Source organism: Podarcis tiliguerta (genome assembly GCF_965153285.1).
Source record: "Podarcis tiliguerta genome assembly, chromosome: 16".
In the NCBI taxonomy this organism is placed as follows: domain Eukaryota; kingdom Metazoa; phylum Chordata; class Lepidosauria; order Squamata; family Lacertidae; genus Podarcis; species Podarcis tiliguerta.
The window spans coordinates 24,088,337-24,107,930 of record NC_139549.1 but is presented as its reverse complement, the minus strand read 5'-3'; the positions used below and the strand labels follow the sequence as shown (position 1 = coordinate 24,107,930).

Genomic DNA, 19,594 nt, shown 5'->3' with positions numbered 1-19,594 from the left:
ATATTACACTGATTCTGGCCTGACTTGCACTGACTGGCCGCCAGTTAGTTTCCGGACCCAATTCAAGGTGCTGGTTTTGACCTATAAAATCCTTAAACGGCTCAGGACCGCAAAACCTCAAGGTCCACCTCTTTCCATATGAACCATCCAGGACTCTGCAATCATTATCTGAGGCCCTTCTTCGTGTGCCTCCTCTATGATACATTGACAACACGAGAATGGGCCTTCTCTGCAGTGGCTTCCCATCTGTGGTCTACTCTCCCCAAGGAGGCTCACCTGGCGCCTTCATTACATATATTTTAGGTGCCAGGCAAAAATGTTTCTCTTTAACCAGGCCTTTGGCTGATTAAAAATTCCATGGCCTTTTTAATGTGTTTGTGGGAGGGGGGTTATTGGCTTGTTTTTATTAGGTGTTTTGTGTTCTCGTTTTGTATTTTTATGTTGGGCACCGCCCTGTGATCTTCAATAATAACGATGATGATTGAAATATACTCGGAGTCGAGTGTGGATTTCATGCTCTTTATTCAGCTCATAGTAGTGAGGAATGGAATTTCCCCAAAATGTCTGCTTTATATACATTATTTACACAATGGGCCCCACGTGATTGGCTAATTCTGGGATTCTCCTGTAGGCCAATCAAGTTGTGAATTCACTTCCATCTGGGGTTGGATTGGGTGCCTCCTGCGGACCAATCAGACTGCTGCATTCTGGATCCTATTGTTCTAGGACCAATCAGACTGCTGCATTTTGGATCCTATTCAACTCAGTACATAACAATGACGATGATAGTTTTGGCCAAGTCAGAGCAACTAGTGGAGACAATTTTGCAGGCAGACCAAGATCCAAAGGGCTGGAGGCAGTCACTGTCAGCACGGTCAAAGGCCACGTTGCAAAGATGGTCAGGTTACAGAGGAGACAAGGTGCGGGGAACCTCTGGTCTTCTGGATGTTGCTCAGCTAAAACTCCCATCATCATCCCTGGCCAGTTCTGACATCAGCTGAGCTCAGATCAAAGAGATGGCTCCGATGTTAGGGCTTTGTAGTTGAGGGTGGTCTTGCCTCCTACTTGGCATAGGCTAGTCCTCTGTTTGAAACGTTGTCCAATCTGTGTCTAGTGCAAAGATTTAATGCTCCCAGTAACACCTTCACATTTGTTTGGTCACCCCTTGTGGTTTGTCTTAGTTCCCCACCCTTACAAAATTTATACATCACCTGATTGTAAGAAAACTTTTCAGTGGTTGACACCTGAACCAAGCCCATCCACTGCTCACCCAGTCAAATTCCTTCCTACCACGGTGAGGTTTAATGGACAGTAAGCCCGCAACTTAACACTCACGTTTCTTAGGTGATCGCAACCTTACACAGGCAATCGAAAAATAAATAATTGGGGAAACGTGGGGGAAATTAAAAGATGTGGTAGCAGAAATGTCAAAAGGAGGTGGGAGAGTGAGAGTCCACAGTTGGCATTGCCATCAACCATTGCACTCATCCTGGGAGATTGTTTGGGTGTCATCAGAGAGTTGAAGTGTGCGTCAGGGCCTAGAGAGACCATGGAGGTGGTCTGAGAGCGACAGTGAGTGCTGGTTATTTTTACATCGGGTTTTTAATGGGTTGTTTAAGGGGCTTTCCTATTTAAATGGATAACACTGGTTTCTAAATTTGCATCTGCGCAAAATTTTTCCAAATCTGTGCTCATGTTTTGCAGCAGCGAGTATCCTGTTTCTGCAGGATACCAACCTCAGCAGAAGGTGCCATTTTTCAGGAGATCAAATGTCTAAGCCAGGACGGTAGGCGGAGGAGCAGCTTAAGAAAATGAGGTGCCTCCTTCTGAAAGTATGGGAGTTGGCCCCCAAACCTTAAGACTAAGGGAGATTCAGATGGGTGTTGGCCTCATTAGGCGAAACTGAGAATGACCCAAAAGCTTTTGGCGTTTCAACAGCGCTTTCCTTCCCAAGAAACTGAACTAATCGGTAGAGCTACACTTTGTGGGTGTCACTAAGCAGACAACTGACTCCGCAGGATCTATAGGGGCGTGGACTCTGCCCAGCAATAAGGCAGCATGTGGAACACAACACGCAACCCATTTTAGTAGGGCCATAAACAATAATGTGCTTCTTGGAACCAACGGGGCAATTGTCAAGCAGAGTAAATGAGCACTGCTTTCCTCATTTGCATCATGTGTCATGTTTCATGATATGGTGCCCACCAGCCTCCCCCAATCTGGCACCCTGCAGATTTTTTGGGACAGCAACTCTCATCAGGCTTGAAGACCACAGCCAACCTGCGAAGCTGAATTCTTCTGAGGTAGACTACGGATGGATCAAAGAAAGGACTTCTTCGCACAGCACATAGGAGGCAGTGATGGCCACCAACCCAGATGGCTTTAAAACAGAACCTGACAAATTCACAGAGGAGAAGGCTATCAGATGGCTATGCTCTGCCTGCACAGTCAAAGGCAGCAACACTTCTGAATCCTAGTTGCTGGAAACTACAAGTGCTCTTCTGTTCAAGTCTTGCTTGCAGATTTCCCACAGGCATCTGGTTGGCCACTGTGAGAACAGGATGCTGGACTAGATGGGCCATTGGCCTGATCCAGCAAACTCTTCTTACTTTCTTGATAGACATCTTAGATTTAAGACCTGGAGAACTTGGTAGTAAAAGGAAGAAAACTCTGCTTCTAAAGAGAACTATAGCCAGGAGATAATAATAATAATATTATAATAATAATAAAATTTTATTTATATCCTGTCCTCCCCAGCCAAAGCCAGGCTCAGAGTGGCTAACAACAATAAAAGTAACACAGCTTACATAAAATCACAATCAATTAATTGAAATGCATTCTAAAATCAATGCATTCTAAAATCAATTCAGAATCAAATTAATGGCAACCATTGGGCTAGAGTTCTATGAGGATTGCCAAAGGAGGGGGTCAGACTGTGCCTTGGCCAAAGGCCTGGTGGAACAGCTCTGTCTTGCAGGCCCTGCAGAAAGATGTCAAGTCCCGCAGGGCCCTAGTCTCTTGTGACAGAGCGTTCCACCAGATTGGGGCCACAGCCGAAAAAGCCCTGGCTCTGGTTGAGGCCAGCCTAACCTCCCTGTGGCCCGGGACCTCCAAGATGTTTTTGTTTGAAGACTGTAAGATTCTTTGTGGGACATACCAGGAGAGGCGGTCCCGTAGAGTGATAAACTCAGGAGAATACCTTCCACACTCAATGATACCCCACACTGATTTTTATTTTTATTGTTTTTAAGAAGGGCTGTCGTTCACTTGTGCTCAAAAAAAGTCTCAGGACCAATCCTTAGGATCTCCAGCTAGGCCTGGAGGGTGGGGATAATATGCCTGAAACCCTAGAGAGCCATTGCCAGTCAGTGTAAACAATACTGAGTGAGATGGACCATAGGTAGACAGCAGTTTCCTGGGTTGCTAATTACAATACTCTTTTGGGGGGTGGGGGGTGTAGCTCAGTGATAAGAGCATCTGAGGTAAGTTTACCAGACGTCCCCGTTTCCCAGGGACAGTCCCCGGATTTTGTCCCCTGACAAAATCCACTGAATTTGACTGAAGTTGAAAAGTGTCCCTGGATTCATTGAAAAAAATCTGGGAACCTTAATCTGAGGTGTTCTACTGTTTGGGAACCCCTGCTCTACATTTTTCCGATTAAGACCAGGAAGATCATCCCTACAGAAATTGCAGGCTTAGCCTTTGTTCTTTGCAGTTCCGCCTCTGACTGCAATGTCCCTCCTTTATCCGACCAGCTTCAACAGCGCAAGACAGCTCCCCACTCCTCTGTTTTGTCCTTCTCCAGAACGTCTGCCTATTGGGTTACTTCTCTTCTGGGTTTCCAACACGTCCATCGCTTTCCCACCCTTCTCAAAATTCTTCCCACAATGGGGGATTTACACACCTGCACGATTTCTGTTGGCAGCTCAGTTGAGCGGCTGTAGCTGTGACCAGGTGGCCTCCGATTCAAGGTAGTAGGCCAGCCTTCACCAACGTGGCGCCCTCTGAATCGTTTGGAGTTTAGCTCCCATCATCAGCCCCTGTCAGTGTGGCCCTGCTGGATGGGGATGATTGATGAGAGTTGTGTAGTGAGAGCTGGACCATAAAGAAGGCTGATCGCCGAAGAATTGATGCTTTTAAATTATGGTGCTGGAGGAGACTCTTGAGAGTCCCATGGACTGCAAGAAGATCAAACCTATTCATTCTTAAGGAAATCAGCCCTGAGTGCTCACTGGAAGGACAGATCATGAAGCTGAGACTCCAATACTTTGGCCACCTCATGAGAAGAGAAGACTCCCTGGAAAAGACCCTGATGTTGGGAAAGATGGAGGGCACAAGGAGAAGGGGACGACAGAGGACGAGATGGTTGGACAGTGTTATCAAAGCTACCAGCATGAGTTTGACCAAACTGTGGGAGGCAGTGGAAGACAGAAGTGCCTGGCGTTCTCTGGTCCATGGGGTCACGAAGAATCGGACACGACTAAACGACTAAACGACAACAACAAAGATCTGGAGGGGACCAGCCTGCTCTCTCAAGCCTGCAGGGTGGAGAGCAATACTGACCCACTTTGAAGAACTGTTAGGAATACAGGGTGCTGCTTCATACTGGGCCAGACCATTGGTCCATCTAGCTCAGGGTTTCCCAAACATGGGTCTCCAGCTGTTTTTGGGACTACAGCTCCCATCACTTCTAGCTAGCAGGACCAGTGGGCAGGGATGATGGGAATTGTAGTCCTAGCTGGAGACCCAAGTTTGGGAAACCTTGATCTAGCTCAATACTGCCTACAGCGACTTCAAGACTTCAGTCAGGGAACGCTTCCAGCCCTGCATGGAGAATGAATTTGGGGCCTTCCGCATAAGGATAATCAAGAGTATATTCTATTGCTGTTAGCTTGTAAGAAACAGCTCCCCACTTGCGATTCCCAGCAACTTTAACTGAGAGGCGTATTGCCTCCAACCATGGAGGTTGAACATAGCCATCAGGGCTAGTAGCCTAGCCATGGATAGCTGTACCAGCTTGCCTGTTTCTGTCTTTCCACTTGCCTACTTCACGTGGACAGCTCATTGATTTTGCCTGCTGAGCTAAATCTCACTGGTTCCTAACGCAACTCTGCTAAGTTGTTATCGCTTCAGCCTGCACTGCACGCCCAAGATCAGACTCGGATTTAATTCCCTTCCAATCCCCTACAAATCCCTCACATGACCCATCTACTACCTGACACATTTATCCCTCGCTGGGATCAAATAGGAAGGTAGCATTGTCAAAAAGGCCCCATTAGGGCATGGGAGACCATTCTTGGAACACTCTCCCCAGAAAAACTCGCCGGGCACCAACACTGTCCATTTTTAGGTACCAAGCAAAAACATGCCGGTTTACCCAGCAGTCTGGATATTAATTTACCGTAATCATAACACCGTGTGAGTGTGGACTGGTCCACCTTTTAGTGGAGTACGAGTCAGTCTTCTTATTTTGGTTAATGGATTAATACTTTTATATTCTTATGTTTTATTCTGTGTTAGGGTTTTTAAATGTTTGAGAAGTTTTCTGTTTTAATGCTCTGTAAATCACTTTGAGGCATTTTGCAAACAACAATGAACAAGTATAAATAATAAGTGATGATAATTGAATCTAAAACAATTCTTCAGCTTAGTGGACAATTTTCAGCTCCAAGCCATGGCAGTGCATTAAGAAGTTTCTTCTGAAATTCACTGCAATTTCTTAAGATCCATGTACATAATACATAATAAAGGGTAAAGGGACCCTGACCATTAGGTCCAGTTGCGGACGACTCTGGGGTTGCAGTGTTCATCTCATTTTATTGGCCGAGGGAGCCGGCATACAGTTTCCGGGTCATGTGGCCAGCATGACTAAGCTGCTTCTGGCGAACCAGAGCAGCGCACGGAAATGCCATTTACCTTCCCACCAGAGTGGTACCTATTTATCTACTTGCACTTTGACATGCTTTCGAACTGCTAGGTTGGCAGGAACCGGGACCGAACAACGGGAGCTCACCCCGTTGCGGGGATTCGAACCGCCGACCTTCTGACCAAACCCACATGTTTTATTTATTGATAAAATATTTATATACTGTCATTCATTTTATAAAATACCAGAGCAGTTTGCTACAACAGTTCATAAAAGCCATACAATAAACCACATTAAAAAGTTAGAAACATAAACCAGCTAATTACTGCAGAAAGATTTATCCTTAATCGCTCGCAGAAGCATAGCAGCAGGTGTTTAAAAGTCAAATCAGAAGACACCTGCTGAATCTCTATTGGCAGAAGATTCTACAGGCCTGGGACAATGACACTGAATGATGTTCTTGCTGTTGTCAGATAGGCCTCACCAACCTGGGGAATAATAATAGTAATATAACACCAACAACGGTGGGACGCGGGTGGCGCTGTGGGTAAAAGCCTCAGCGCCTAGGGCTTGCCAATCGAAAGGTCGGCGGTTCAAATCCCCGTGGCGGGGTGCGCTCCCGTCACTCAGTCCCAGCGCCTGCCAACCTAGCAGTTCGAAAGCACTCCCGGGTGCAAGTAGATAAATAGGGACCGCTTACTAGCGGGAAGGTAAACGGCGTTTCTGTGTGCGGCTCTGGCTCGCCAGAGCAGCGATGTCACGCTGGCCACGTGACCCGGAAGTGTCTCCGGACAGCGCTGGCCCCCGGCCTCTTGAGTGAGATGGGCGCACAACCCTAGAGTCTGTCAAGACTGGCCCGTATGGGCAGGGGTACCTTTACCTTTTTAACACCAACAACATCTTATACCCCGTCCATCTGACTGGGTTTCCCCAGCCACTCTGGGTGGCTTCCAACAGTTGATTAAAAATACATTAAAAACATCAGTCATTAAAAAACTTCCCTAAACAGGGCTGCCTTCAGATGTCTTCTAAACGTCATAAAGTTGTTTATTCCTTTGACATCTGATGGGTGTTCTACAGGGCGGGCGCCACCACTGAGAAGGCCCTCTGCCTGGTTCCCTGTAACTTTGCTTCTCGGAGTGAGAGAACCACCAGAAGGCCCTTGGCACTGGACCTCAGTGTCAATGATGGGAATGGTCAATGATGCTTCTCAAGATGATCTCAGTGATGGAACTGGGATATAATGTTATATATTCCACAACAGCTTCATAGAAGGGAGCCCCATCCAGTTAATAATCTTATATGTTTCTATGTTAGTGGTTTCTATGTTAGTGGCTAGTGATGTATGGAAGTGAGAGCTGGACCATAAAGAAGGCTGATCGCCGAAGAATTGATGCTTTTGAATTATGGTGCTGGAGGAGACTCTTGAGAGTCCCATGGACTGCAAGAAGATCAAACCTATCCATTCTGAAGGAAATCAGCCCTGAGTGCTCACTGGAAGGACAGATCCTGAAGCTGAGGCTCCAATACTTTGGCCACCTCATGAGAAGAGAAGACTCCCTGGTAAAGACCCTGATGTTGGGAAAGATTGAGGGCACAAGGAGAAGGGGACGACAGAGGACAAGATGGTTGGACTGTGTTCTTGAAGCTACAAACATGAGTCTGACCAAACTGCGGGAGGCGGTGTAAGACAGGAGTGCCTGGCGTGCTCTGGTCCATGGGATCACGAAGAGTCAGACACGACTAAACGACTAAACAACAACAACAAATGTTAGTGGTTACCAACCTTTTTGGGCCCATGGGCACTTTTGCAAACTGGAGAAACTGTTGGGGGCACAGCACACACATAGCAACCAAGCAGTGGTACAATAGCATGCTTCTCTGAAGCCTAATTTCAGTAGGAGAATGGCCATGTGGTCATATGGCCACCATGTTGGTGAGGCCTGGTATTTATCCTTCTTGATTCAGGGTAGTCCAACCTAGCTAGACTCTTTCCAACTCTCTCATTCAGAGTGTTTTAGATGATATAATATTGATACAGTTGAATTAATATAGTAGGAAGATTGTGTCAATAGGAACAATTGATTGATTGCTTTTGGTGGAATGGAAAGAGATGGGAGAAAGGGGGACATTTAACATATATCACTGAGCTTCTGAGGCAAATTTTGAGAATAACCAAATATTGAAAGATCATCAGCATCTGCTGGTGTCTGTCTATCCCAAAGCAGGGGAAATATACGTCAGAAATAAAAATAAACCTCATTTGACCTAGTGAGTCCTACTCACTCAAAATTAAGTTTCACTGTAGCCCATGGGGCTTCCTCCCTAGCCAATTTGTTGAGCTAGGATGCAATCCCTATTGCTTTTAATCTATGAGATATTTTTTTAAAAAAATGCTTTTTACCCTAAAGAAAGGTCCCAGATTGGTTTCTAAAGCAAATAAAAGTAATACAAATTAAAAAAAACAACAATCACAATTAAAATCAGAGCCAGGTAAGACAAAATCAAGCAACGGTCCAGTTAAAACCCCATATACCCCCACTTCTTTAGGGATAAGTCCCGTTGAGGCTTATTTCTGAGTAGACAACAGGATTGTGCTGTTTGGTTTTTTTTTTTAATATCAAACCATTTATTTATTTATTTATTTGCATTTTTAATACAGAGACGAAAAAGAAAAAGAAACAAACACATCCCCCACCCCCTTCCTCCCCCACCAGTTGTACAACTTTCATATCAATCTCGGCATACAACTCAATACCCGGTGACTTCCCTTCCACCCTTTTCCTGGTTCTTTTTATTTTTCTATTAAAAGGCATATTCCAAATTCTTCATATTGCAGAAATATTCAAATTTCTTCATCAGTTACAAATCCCATTAACTTCTATTCTGCTGGATTTACTCAAGACCTGCTAGGTTATTCACTTGTTTATACTGTTTCTGAAAATATTCAGCAAACATTTCCCAGTCCGCCTTTATATTCTTTATCATCCTTTCATCTCTTTCTCTCTCGCTCACTACTTTTTATTTAATTTTTTTTTTTACAATTTCAAATATTCATTTGACATCCTTAAGATCTCCATCCTTCTCTTTCCATGGTTCATTTTACACATCATATAAATCCTTGCATACTTTACAAAAGCTATACCATTCAGCCTTCCATTATTGCATCCATCAAAACTTGTCTACACTGCTGAAATGATCTGAATGCTGCCAGCCTTTTCAGCTGTGATCTCTTTTTGTGCGTGCTTGTTTTATAGTTATAATAGTTATAGTTTATATAGGCAGCTCCCAGCACTTCACCTGACAGCAAGCAAGTCGCCTTGCAAGCGCGCACGGCTTCACTTTCTGAGCAACACAGAAAAAGGGTTGCTGCCGCTGCTGCGCCCAGATCGCGCGCATGATCCTTTCCCCACCGACCTCGACCGGGCTTACTTCCGAGTAAGGCACCACCAAGATCTGCCCCATTTTCAGGCTACCCATCCTACTCAAAGCCAACTTGGGAGTGGGGGGGGGGGGCTTGCGCACCGTTTTGCGCTGCCATCCCGCGCGCCCTCTTTGCTTGAGAACACAAGCCCGGCTGAGCTCTACACCGGGCTTACTCCCGAGTAGACCTTTCCTTTGGCTGCCGGAAGCTTCTGCACCCGTCTGGCTCCCGGGCAGACTTTGCTCGTTGTGCCCGGCCTGGGCTCCCCTTCTCGGGCCGTTGCTTCCGCGAGGGAGGCGGATTCCTCCTGCTCTTCCTCCTCCTCCTCCTTCTCCGCTCCAGGGCGAAGAAGGGCAAGAGAGGCGGGCCTGCTGCTCGACGACGCGATGATGGCGGCGGCGGCGGCTTCGGGCTCGGCCGGCCGGGCGCCGGTGCTGCTCTCGTGCCTGCTGAGCCACCTGGGCGGCCTCCTGGTGGCGGCGGCGGCGGGGCAGGCGCAGGTGGAGGTGCTGCTCTTGCCGCCTCCTCCTTCTCCGCCGGCGCCCGAAGAGCAGCCGGCGCAGGCCGAGGGAAGCGGCCCCGGCGGCAGCAGCTACACTCTGCAGGGCGCGCTGCTGGGCAGGCCCGGCCTGGAGCCGGAGCCGGAGCGCGGGGAGAAGCGGCCTCAGGAAGAGGGCGAGGAGGAGGCGGCGGAGGAGGAAGCCATCCGGGGCAGCCTCGTCCTGGTGAGCGGCGGCCCCCCGACGACCCTCTCGCAGTGGGGCGACCCGCTCCCCCCCCCCCGTCGCCCTTCTCAATGAACCCCCCTCCCCTCCCCAGATCTGTTTGGGGATCCCCCCCTTCCCCGTTAAAGATCCACCCTCAGGGCTCTTCCCAACCCCTCCACTCCCTGTAAAGAATAGGAATAAGAATAATAGCAGCAACAAAATACCATCCCCTTTCCCTCCCCCTCAGTAAAATGGCTGGGTAAGAACCTGCTGCTCTCTGCAAATAATTATAATTATAACCATTGTCTGTCTCTCTCTCTCTTCCCCCCACCGCCCCACAACAAAAGGGTTAGGTAGAAACAGGCTCTCTGTAAATAATAATACAGTAATAAAAACAATAACAGTAACAAATACCATTCTCTTTCGCTTTCCCATGGCTGGGTAGGAACCTGCACCCTGCAGATATTAGTAGCAGTAGTAATAATAATAATAATAGTAGTAGTAGTAGTAGTAATAGTAGTAGTAGTACTAATGACAACCATTGTCTCTTCTCCCACCCCCCAACAAAAGGACTAGGTAGAAACAGGCTCCCTGTTAACAACAGCAGCAACAGCAGCAACAAATACCCTTTTCTCTCCCCCCCCCCCCCAATAAAATGACTGGGTAGGAACCTGCTCAACATGAACAAAAACAACTGCCTCTCCCCCCACCCCCAACAAAAGGGCTAGGTAGGAACCGGTTCCTGTTAAATAATAGTAATAATGATAATAGCAGCAACAAATACTGTTCCCCCCCCCAACAGACCCCATGATTAGGTAGGAATCTGCTCCATGTAAATAGTAATAATAGTAATATAAGAATAATGACGGCAACTCGCCCTTCAGCATCAGGACCCCCGGGGCAGACTACCCTAATTTAAAATCCAATATTGAAAACAGTTAAAACAAGTCACAGGAATAGGGTGGGCCGTAAAGCTCCCATCTCAGGTGTCAAAGGTCAGGGTGGACCCCTCTTTGCCTTCCACTCGCTCAGTTGAGTGGTGATGGTGATCCTCCAATATCTGCTAGAACCCCCTTGGAGGTTGTCCTCTGCAACTTGTCAGTCAAATGGCATCCCCTTCCCTGCAGATAGGCCCGCTGGAGTCTGCACTCCCTATCAGTAAGAGGGGTTTCTGCTGCCCCAGATGAACCCTCTATTCTCCCCCTCAGTTAAGTGATAACCCTCCAATATCTACTGTGAACCCCCTGGTCCCTCCCACCAAAAACCAAACAGCTGCTGCCTCACTGGGGATTCCCCTTTCTTCCCCATCAATTAAGTGAAGACCCTAGTCTAAAGGCTACGGAGAGAGTGGCCAGTCATATCCCTTTCCTCTTGGGAGTGTTGGCAAGCTGGTCATGACCATGGGTGGCTACAGACCCTAACTTTGAGTGCTCACCTCTTTCTCTAGGTGGGGGACACCGACCCCAAGGTGAAGGATGATGACAGTTGGATTGGTGTCGTCCCTGTGGGCGAGGAGCAGGCGGATCTCCCACGAGGAAGCAAGGAAGAGTCCTTTACCGCTGCTGTGGTGAACAAGGTGAATCTCCTATTTTTCCTCCTGTTGCTGTGACCCAACCTCCTTCTTTTGGGGCAGGTTCCTAGGATGCTGCATATACGGAATCAGATGACCATTGGTCAATCCAGCTCATTATGGTTCACACTGACAGGCCGCAGCCCTCCTGGATTTCAAACGGGAGACTTTCCCAGCACTACTTAGAAATGCTGGGGATTGAACCTGGGACCTTCTGCATGCCATTTTAGCTTGGTTTAGAGCAGGCATGGCCAAACTTGGCCCTCCAGCTGTTTTGGGACTACAACTCCCATCATCCCTAGCTAACAGGACCAGGAACAGCTGGAGGAGGGCCAAGTTTCACCATGCCTGGTTTAGAGCATGGTTTCCCAAACTTGGGTCTTCCAGCTGCTGTTGGACTACAATTCCCATCATCCCTGACCACAGGTCCTGCTAGCTAGGGATGATGGGATTTGTAGTCCCATCTTGGAAAAGTCAGTACAGGTGATAGAGAGCAAGTGCTTTTTCACGTAGCGCATAGTAAAGAGGGTTCGAGAAATTCATGGAGGAGAAAGCTATCAGTGGCTACTAAGCGTGATATGCATGCTGCAGTTGGAATACCATTTTCTGCAAACCACAGGAGGGGACAATTCTCTTGTGCTCAGGTCCTGCTTGCAGGCTTCTTGAAGAGGCATCTGGTTGGCCACTGTGGAAATAGGATACTGGTCTAGATGGGCCATTGGCTTTATCCAACAGGCTCTTCTTACATTCTTATTTGAGTGAGGGAAAATTGCTGTTTCTCAAGACAGGGTCAGCGTTGAACATTTAACTATATGGCAACCCTGTCAGTAGTGAGGTGTTACGTAACACATTCCTCTGATTTGTCCCCCAGAATCGAGTACTTCTCAGATTGCTGGAGTTTTAAACATTCTTGTGTGTTGAGATACATTTTCTCGTGTGTTGCAAAGGCGGCAAGAGACTATCGGTATAAGGCACGGGTGAGGAACCTCAGGCTTGGGGGCCAAATGTGGCCTTCCAGCTCTCTCTGACTGGCCCTTGAGACTTCACAAAGCCACACCCCTCACTGGCCCCATGTCACACCCTCCAGAAATGCTTTTGCCAAGCTGGAATTTGTCCTTGAGCTCTGATCATGCTTCTTGCTTGCCTGGGTTGAGTATAGTACTGCATTGGCCCGAATATAAGCCGCACCTGAATATAAGCCGCACCTTTAAAATTCAAAGGGGGGGGGGGGAGAGAAAAGAAAAAGGCAATACCCAAATATAAGCCACTCCCTTAAAATTCCGCAGGCACTCACACCCGTTCCATGTGTCTGTTTTAGCAGTGATATCGTAAAAAAGCCAGTTTTTGTAAGGTCACGAATTTAAGCCGCGCTTTACCTTTTCATGGTTGGAATTTGGAAAAAAAAGTGTGGTTTATATTCAGGCCAATACGGTATATAAAAACTAGCCTACTGTATCTCTGCGGTTTCTCCCTCTGCAGATGAAGCGCGCCCTTGTCTTGGGGGCCTCGGCTTTGCTCATCCTCGCGCTGAATCAGAACGCCATCCGTGAGGTGAGCAGCACCCCTCCCTGTCCTTCTGGCTGGATGCTGGACCTCAGTTGGCCTGAAGGAGCCACCAGCCCTCCCAGCTGCCTCTTTAACCTCTCGCTTTCCTCTTCCCCGCTGCAGTTGGATGTATCCCAGGTCCTCTCCAAGCCTGTGATTGTTGTCCAGACTTCAGAAAACGTTACCAAGCTCCTCGGAGCATTGCTACGGTGAGACTGGTTGGGTTTTGGGGAGGGCAGGAGATCCTACATGAGGTTCCCATTGCTGGCTCGGGCAGGCAGGTCAACGTTGGTTTGTTCTACTTTCTTGAAGGATCCAGAGCAGCTGATGAGAGCAATTTAAAAGCAATGGAGAATGTTGCTAAATTAAGAGATGAAGCAGGAAATGACATCAATAGGCACCATTATCCTTCCTCCCACCCATCCAATCACAGCAGCAGAAGCCAGCTTCTTAGAAAGAACCTGTCTTGGCCTGGCATTGCAAAATGATTAGGGATGGAGCCAGGCAGGCATCTTTGGGGAAAGGCAACCCCATCACCCCCACAGTGCTCTCTCACAGAGAGAAGCTCTTTGCACCTTTCCTCTGTTCTGAACAGAAGGAAGGGGTTGGTGTCTCTTACGCATTGAGGATTTTCCAGGGTATTTGTACGGAGACCTTTTGTGGGCACCCTTTTGAGGTCCTGGCAGACATACTGGTCCCTGCAGGGGCTGCATTGGCGACCCCTGATCTGACAATTATTAATTTTCTTCTTAATTTTTGCCTGCAGAGGTCTTCGGGCAACAGCAAAGATAACATACCAAGCGGTGCTACTGGAAAACGTGGTATGTCATCCTCAAGGGAAATGGGAGCTTATCTTCTGGTTGGCACAGCATATATTAAACCCCCAATTCCCTCATTGTTCAGCAGGGGAACAAGATGGGTGGGCTGGTCATCCAATGGGTTAAATATTTGCGATCTATCCTCTTGCCTGTTGGGTGCCTCCCCTTTGTCTGCTTCCATGATTGGACTTCAGCCTGAAAACTTTCTCTGTGTGTTTTTTCTTTACAAGGGAGTGACCTTGACTCTGTGGTCAACCTGTGGCCTGTCCCGGGGCGGTCTCTATGGAGAGTGGCAAGGAGTCATCTGCACAGGAGAGAACAGCTCGAGAGTCCAGGTTGGTACCCCTTCCTGGATCGAAGGAAGCAGGCATTCTGCTTAAAACCATATTGATCCCTGCGCCATAGCCGAATTGGGCCAGCTGCTCTGTGAAGGGCCTCCCTGACCAGGAAATGAGAGCAGCAGTCGTCTACTATAATTAAGATTACTTTGTTATACGCCAATGGCAAAAGTACTGCACAAGATGATGTGCAGGAATTTCATTTTGTGACAGAGAGGTGGGGTAGGGCTGTAGGTGTGTCTTTAAAAAGTACTTGCGTTCAGCTCAGACTCCTGGGAAAAATGGTTTCCAAGAAGATAGTGAGAGCAAATCTTGTATTCCATTACTGTCTTCCCACCCCAACTCATATAGGAAACATATAAGATCTGTTCTTGCATCAGCTGTTGCATGCGTTCCTCTCTCTTTTTAAAACTGGTGCTTTGCAAACATGGACCAAGTGCATTTTCTGGGTTTATTCCTTGCTAAAAGCAAAAATTGTAAAAATGAGATGCTATTAAATCTTGCTAAAATCAATCAGTCAGTCAGTGGAGGAGCAAGCTGTTGAGAGATATGTGGTTGGCAAGAGCAAGATTAGCACCCGTGTGTGTGTGTGTGTGTGTGTGTGTATAGTATACACACACATACACTGTCCATTCAAGTTAAAATAATATTAGCTCATTTAACATCACCTAGGCTTTGCAGATGCACACCACAGATGTTACTCTGATATGAAACCAGTTTCAGTATTGTGGCTCTCCTCAAAAGATCTCTAGGAACCCTATAGTTCAGCAGAAGGGCTAAAATTCTAGATTAAAGATCTCCCTTCATAGGACAAGTTCTGGGGTATGTTGACTGGGAAACTTTCAAATCTGTACGGTCTGCATTTCAACGTGCCGTGCGTTTGCATAAATCGCAGGCATTTTACAGAGCTTGGGATTCCCGTCAGCACCTCACCTGGCTGTCTTTCAGGGAACTGCAGTATCTCAACAGTATTCCAGTACCTGGAAGCGCATTGCACGGCTATTCTTTTTAACTATCAACAGGTGGAGTTTTTCTTGCTATGCTTTTAAGAAATGCCCTTGTATTTAGTGGCGGTTCTGGTGCCCCCCTTAAAATGAAAATGATGCGCCCCTCTGCACCATTGCTATAAGAATGCAAGAAGATTCTCCTGGAATCAGGCCAATGGTCCAACTTAATCCAGCGTCCTGTCCTCACTGTTGTCAACCAGATGCCCATGGAAAACATCTTGAGCCGTATAAATTGCATTGGTAGACCTGGTGCCGGGGTCAGTCCACCAACCCTTGTAATAAACAACAGTCAGCTGCTTCCTTTCTCTCCTGACCAAGAACCGTAGTATGTGGTGGGGCCATGCTTCTTATGCAGTGTGTGTGTGTCCTCCTTGCAGAAGTATCTCCAACAGCTGTGGAACGCTATCTTGCTCATTGCCTTGATCCTGTGCACAGGCGTGATCATGCAGGCACAGCGACAGTCTCGGCACAGCCGGCTCGACCAGGACTCCGAGGTGAGCTTGCTCTCTGCCCTGCTCACCCCTGGCAGAAAGCTCCCATTTGGGTTTCAGGCTGAGGCTCACCCTGGCCTTTACTCCTGCAGCTTGATCTCAAGCAGCACATCGTGCAGAGGCTCTCAGCACTGAAGACTCGGCGCTACCACCCCGGGAAGCTGCCCCGGAGCTGGGCTCACGAGATCGACAGCTGCGCCATCTGCTTGGACCGGTTCCACAAGAACCAGGTAGCGCTTGCTGAAAGACCGACGCGTCTCGGTGCCTCACAGGATGCAGCAGGGTTTCTGTGGGAGGGATTCTGCATCCTCTGTGTTTGTAAAGTCCGTATCTAGAAGCCCTGAGTGGAGCTGGAAGCCTATGGTGTATCTAGTCAGACATGGTGCAAGCGCAGCCACAACCCTGCATGCGCAAACTCGCACATCACCAACCTCCCAACTTGTGTGCCTTAATATTGCAGCTGCAACCTTTCATAGACCTCACCGCCACGTAGATTAAAAGGTTATTTTAGCCACTAAAAATGAACATAAGAACATTGGAAAGGTCCTGCTGGATCAAGCCAAATACCTGTCTGATCCCAGATTCTTTTCTCACATCAGCCAACCAGCTAGCTGTCTGTGGCAAGCCTGCAAGCAGGACCTGAGCACAACAGCAGAAGATAGCCATTGTGGCTAGTAGCCTTTGAAAGACGGATCCTCCATGAAATTGTCTAAACCCCTTTTAAGGCCATCCAGCTTGACGGCCATCGCTCCCTCTTGCAGGAGCAAGTTCCATAGTTCAGCTATACGCTGTGTGAAGAAAGAAGTGGTCTGTCCTCCATCAGGTACCCGAGATACCTGAGTTTTCAGGGATGCATTTATAAAACCTTCAGGCCGCAAGCCTTCTGCAGTGCTGCTTGCTAGAACTCAGTGCCTGCTTAATGTAACAGCAAAAGAAGGGTGCTCTTCCACCCCCCTCTAGCCCTGAGCAAATTTGAAAGAGACATAAGACGGGGAACAGATCAGACTATTGGTCCATCTTGTCCCCATCTTTGACAGAGAGCATTAAGTTGTCCAAGGCTATCTGACCACTTAAATCGGGTCTGCTGGGAAGTGAACCCACACCTTCTGTGTTCAGAGTTTGTTCTCTCTTACTAAGTTACAGCTCTTCCCTTAGAGTAGTCGACCAGCCCACACAATTAACCTACTTAAGATTTCTCTAATCAGGTAACGGGCCCTGCTTAATGTGCATTACATTGTAGTTTCTCCATATGGTCATCTTTCCCTTTTTCCAAATGGGAGCCAGTGTTTGGGGGGTGGGTGAGACTCTTTCCTTCTTCCCTGCCCCACAGCCTCTATGGGTTGAGCTCTTCCAAGTGGGACATGCAGCTCTTGAAACTGTCTCAATCTGCCCAACAGTGTCTCCGGGTGCTTCCATGCCTGCATGAGTTTCACCAGGACTGTGTGGATCCGTGGCTCCTCTTGCAGCAGACCTGCCCCCTCTGCAAACACAATATTTTAGGTAAGCCGCCTTCCCCACCCACCACAGAACCAGCTGCTGCCCAGATCTTCCCACTTCTGCTTTTCACCAGCCACTTCTGCAGACGTGGGGCTGGGAAGGTTACACAAACTTGGGAGCTGAAACACCTAGTTGGCTGCCCTCTCCCTTTCCAGTGCCCCGCCTTGGCGTTGATGGGCAGCAGAGAATTGCCCCGTCTTGAGTCTTGTCTGGAAGTCGCATCCTCTAATCCTGGCTGCATGGAGGCTGACATACTTGGCGGCAAGGGAAAGGCACTCTGCATATCCTCAGAGGCGGTCTTGCTTTACATTCCCAGCATCACAAATTGGGTTGAGCCCCAAATGCCAACCCACACTTTGTCTTTTCAATTCATGCTCTCCTGTGAGTTCACAATGGCCAGAGATTACTGCAGCTAGAAGAGCAACCTAGAATTGGCTTTGGTGATCTAGTTGCCGAGGTGGGAGCCACACTCTGCCCTACCTACCAAGCCCAGAATTTCATCTTCCCATTCAGCCGCCGGAACAGGAGGATGGAAAGCCATAATGATGTTTGCTGTTACTTCCTCATTTCTTAAGTGTGTGTCCCTTAAAAGGGGGAAGTGGCCTCCTTTCTCGGGTGGAGGAAGCAAACGCACTGAGCCTTGGTATTGGTCTGTGCAGTGGCGTAGCGTGGGTTGTCAGCACCCGGGGCAAGGCAAGTAATTTGCGCCCCCTAACCCGTTGAAGGGAGGTAATTTGCGCCCCCCCGCTGCACTGTCCCTCCCCCAGATAGTCCCTCGCTCTCTCTCCGCACCGCACGCCTGGCACCCCCCCCTCCACAGTGGGCAGCGACCCAGCGGCTCGGATCAGATTCGCACAGCCAGCACGGCAGTGAGAGAGAGTGAGTGAGCCAGGTAGGGGCAGAGAGCTGCGAGTGCGAGCGCCCCCCCCCCCAGATGCGGCCGGTGCGGCCGGCCCCCCCTGCACCCCCCACGCTACGCCACTGGGTCTGTGTGTCTTTCTTTTCTTTAAAACAGCTTTCTCTCTGAAGACTCAGGCCTTTTGCTCTTGGGTCTTTTTAAAAAGAACAGCAAGCAAATTCTCCATTCGGGGAGTTTTGCTCTTTATCAGAGGCACTCTTCTTCTATTTTGTTTTCCGCTGCCCATGCTAGCCGTCCATCCACTTCCCCTCCTGGGATCCATGTTGCACATCCCCCTCTTACCTCCCCCAACCCTGCGGCTCTTAGAGCAAGGTTGGGGAACTTGCAGCCCTTGAGATTCTGGGACTCTATACTCCCAGCCCGCATGACCCCACGGACCACAGCTTCGCAATAGCGGCCGGAGCGCTGTCTCACCAACAGGCCTCATGGCCTGGGGGATCTCTGCCTTTCTAGTAAAATACCCCCTTCTCTTTTGTTTCCTTCCCTGCCTAGGAAACTGCTGTCAAGACAGTTAGCACGACGATTGCCCGCCTTTACGGATCAATCTGCTTGTATTTCAAGGGAGAGAGCACTTTTCCTCCAGAGCGTTTGGATGCCATGGCAGCTGCTCGGGACATGGAGGAAATTACTCTCTTGGAACTTGGGGCTCCTTTGAGATGGGAAGCGTGTGTGTGTGTAAAAATAATAATGTCTTTGTTCTCTGGCCTTTTCTGTGCTGGGCTAAATCAATTGCACCTTTGGTGGAGCATCTGTGCAGTATGAACCCGGGGAGGAGGGTGTATGTGTGTGCTGAGGAAACTCTGCTTGTACCTTGTTTTGCCACCTTGCAAGTCTTCCACTGTTCCTGATGGGAGGAGGCTTCGCTTGCTTAGGGTTGGGGAGGGTGGGGAATTTGAAATGCTTGCTTTATTTATACTAACTTATTAGAGAGAAGGGGCTGGGCAAGACTGCAGGGGGTTATGGAGGGGCCGCAGAGCCCTCTCCGGAGAGCGTCGCGGCACTCGAGGCACTACTGGGGTGTATAAAGAGCCACCTGTACTAATAAAAAGAAGGGAAAAAATCTAAGCAACAAGACGCTTGACTCAGCAGCATTCCATTGCAACCCCGTCTTTTCCCTCTGCCTAGAACATTCCCCTTGGCAATGGAAGGGCTACAGGTGGCGCAGCCTGACCCCCACTTGCCTTGCAGGGGCCTCTGTCAGTGCGGGGAAGAGACAGCAGGGATCCCTTGATGGGACAGAGGACAGTCCTGAGCACATCCCTGGGCTGCAAATAAGTTGAGATTCTGTTTGGGGTGGTTGTTGTTTTTTTAAAACACTTTTAAAAATATGATCCCCCTGCATGAACCCCCCCATGTTTAGTTGTCTCATACCGATTGATTGATGTCATAATTTTATTGCACATGGTATTATT

At 48.4% G+C, this 19,594-nt stretch overlaps 2 protein-coding genes across 4 annotated transcripts in view; one reads left to right on the top strand and one right to left on the bottom strand.

Moving 5' to 3' along the window:
* CCDC157 (coiled-coil domain containing 157) overlaps positions 1-19,594 on the bottom strand; it is a 138,522-nt gene that overhangs the window by 102,890 nt on the left and 16,038 nt on the right. The gene's annotated exons all lie outside the window — the stretch shown is intronic.
* Positions 8,940-19,256, top strand: RNF215 (ring finger protein 215). 2 transcript variants are annotated; one of them, XM_083417863.1, is made up of 10 exons: positions 8,940-9,304; positions 11,445-11,573; positions 13,047-13,118; positions 13,236-13,321; positions 13,879-13,933; positions 14,161-14,265; positions 15,653-15,769; positions 15,859-15,996; positions 17,164-17,266; positions 18,675-19,256. In XM_083417863.1, the coding sequence occupies exons 1-10, from the start codon at positions 9,071-9,073 to the stop codon at positions 18,695-18,697; spliced, it is 1,062 nt and encodes a 353-aa protein (XP_083273989.1). In that variant the 5' UTR covers positions 8,940-9,070; the 3' UTR covers positions 18,698-19,256. The 2 variants fall into 2 exon arrangements, with proteins under 2 accessions (XP_083273989.1, XP_083273988.1); XM_083417862.1 differs by lacking the exon at positions 8,940-9,304 and adding an exon at positions 9,524-10,015.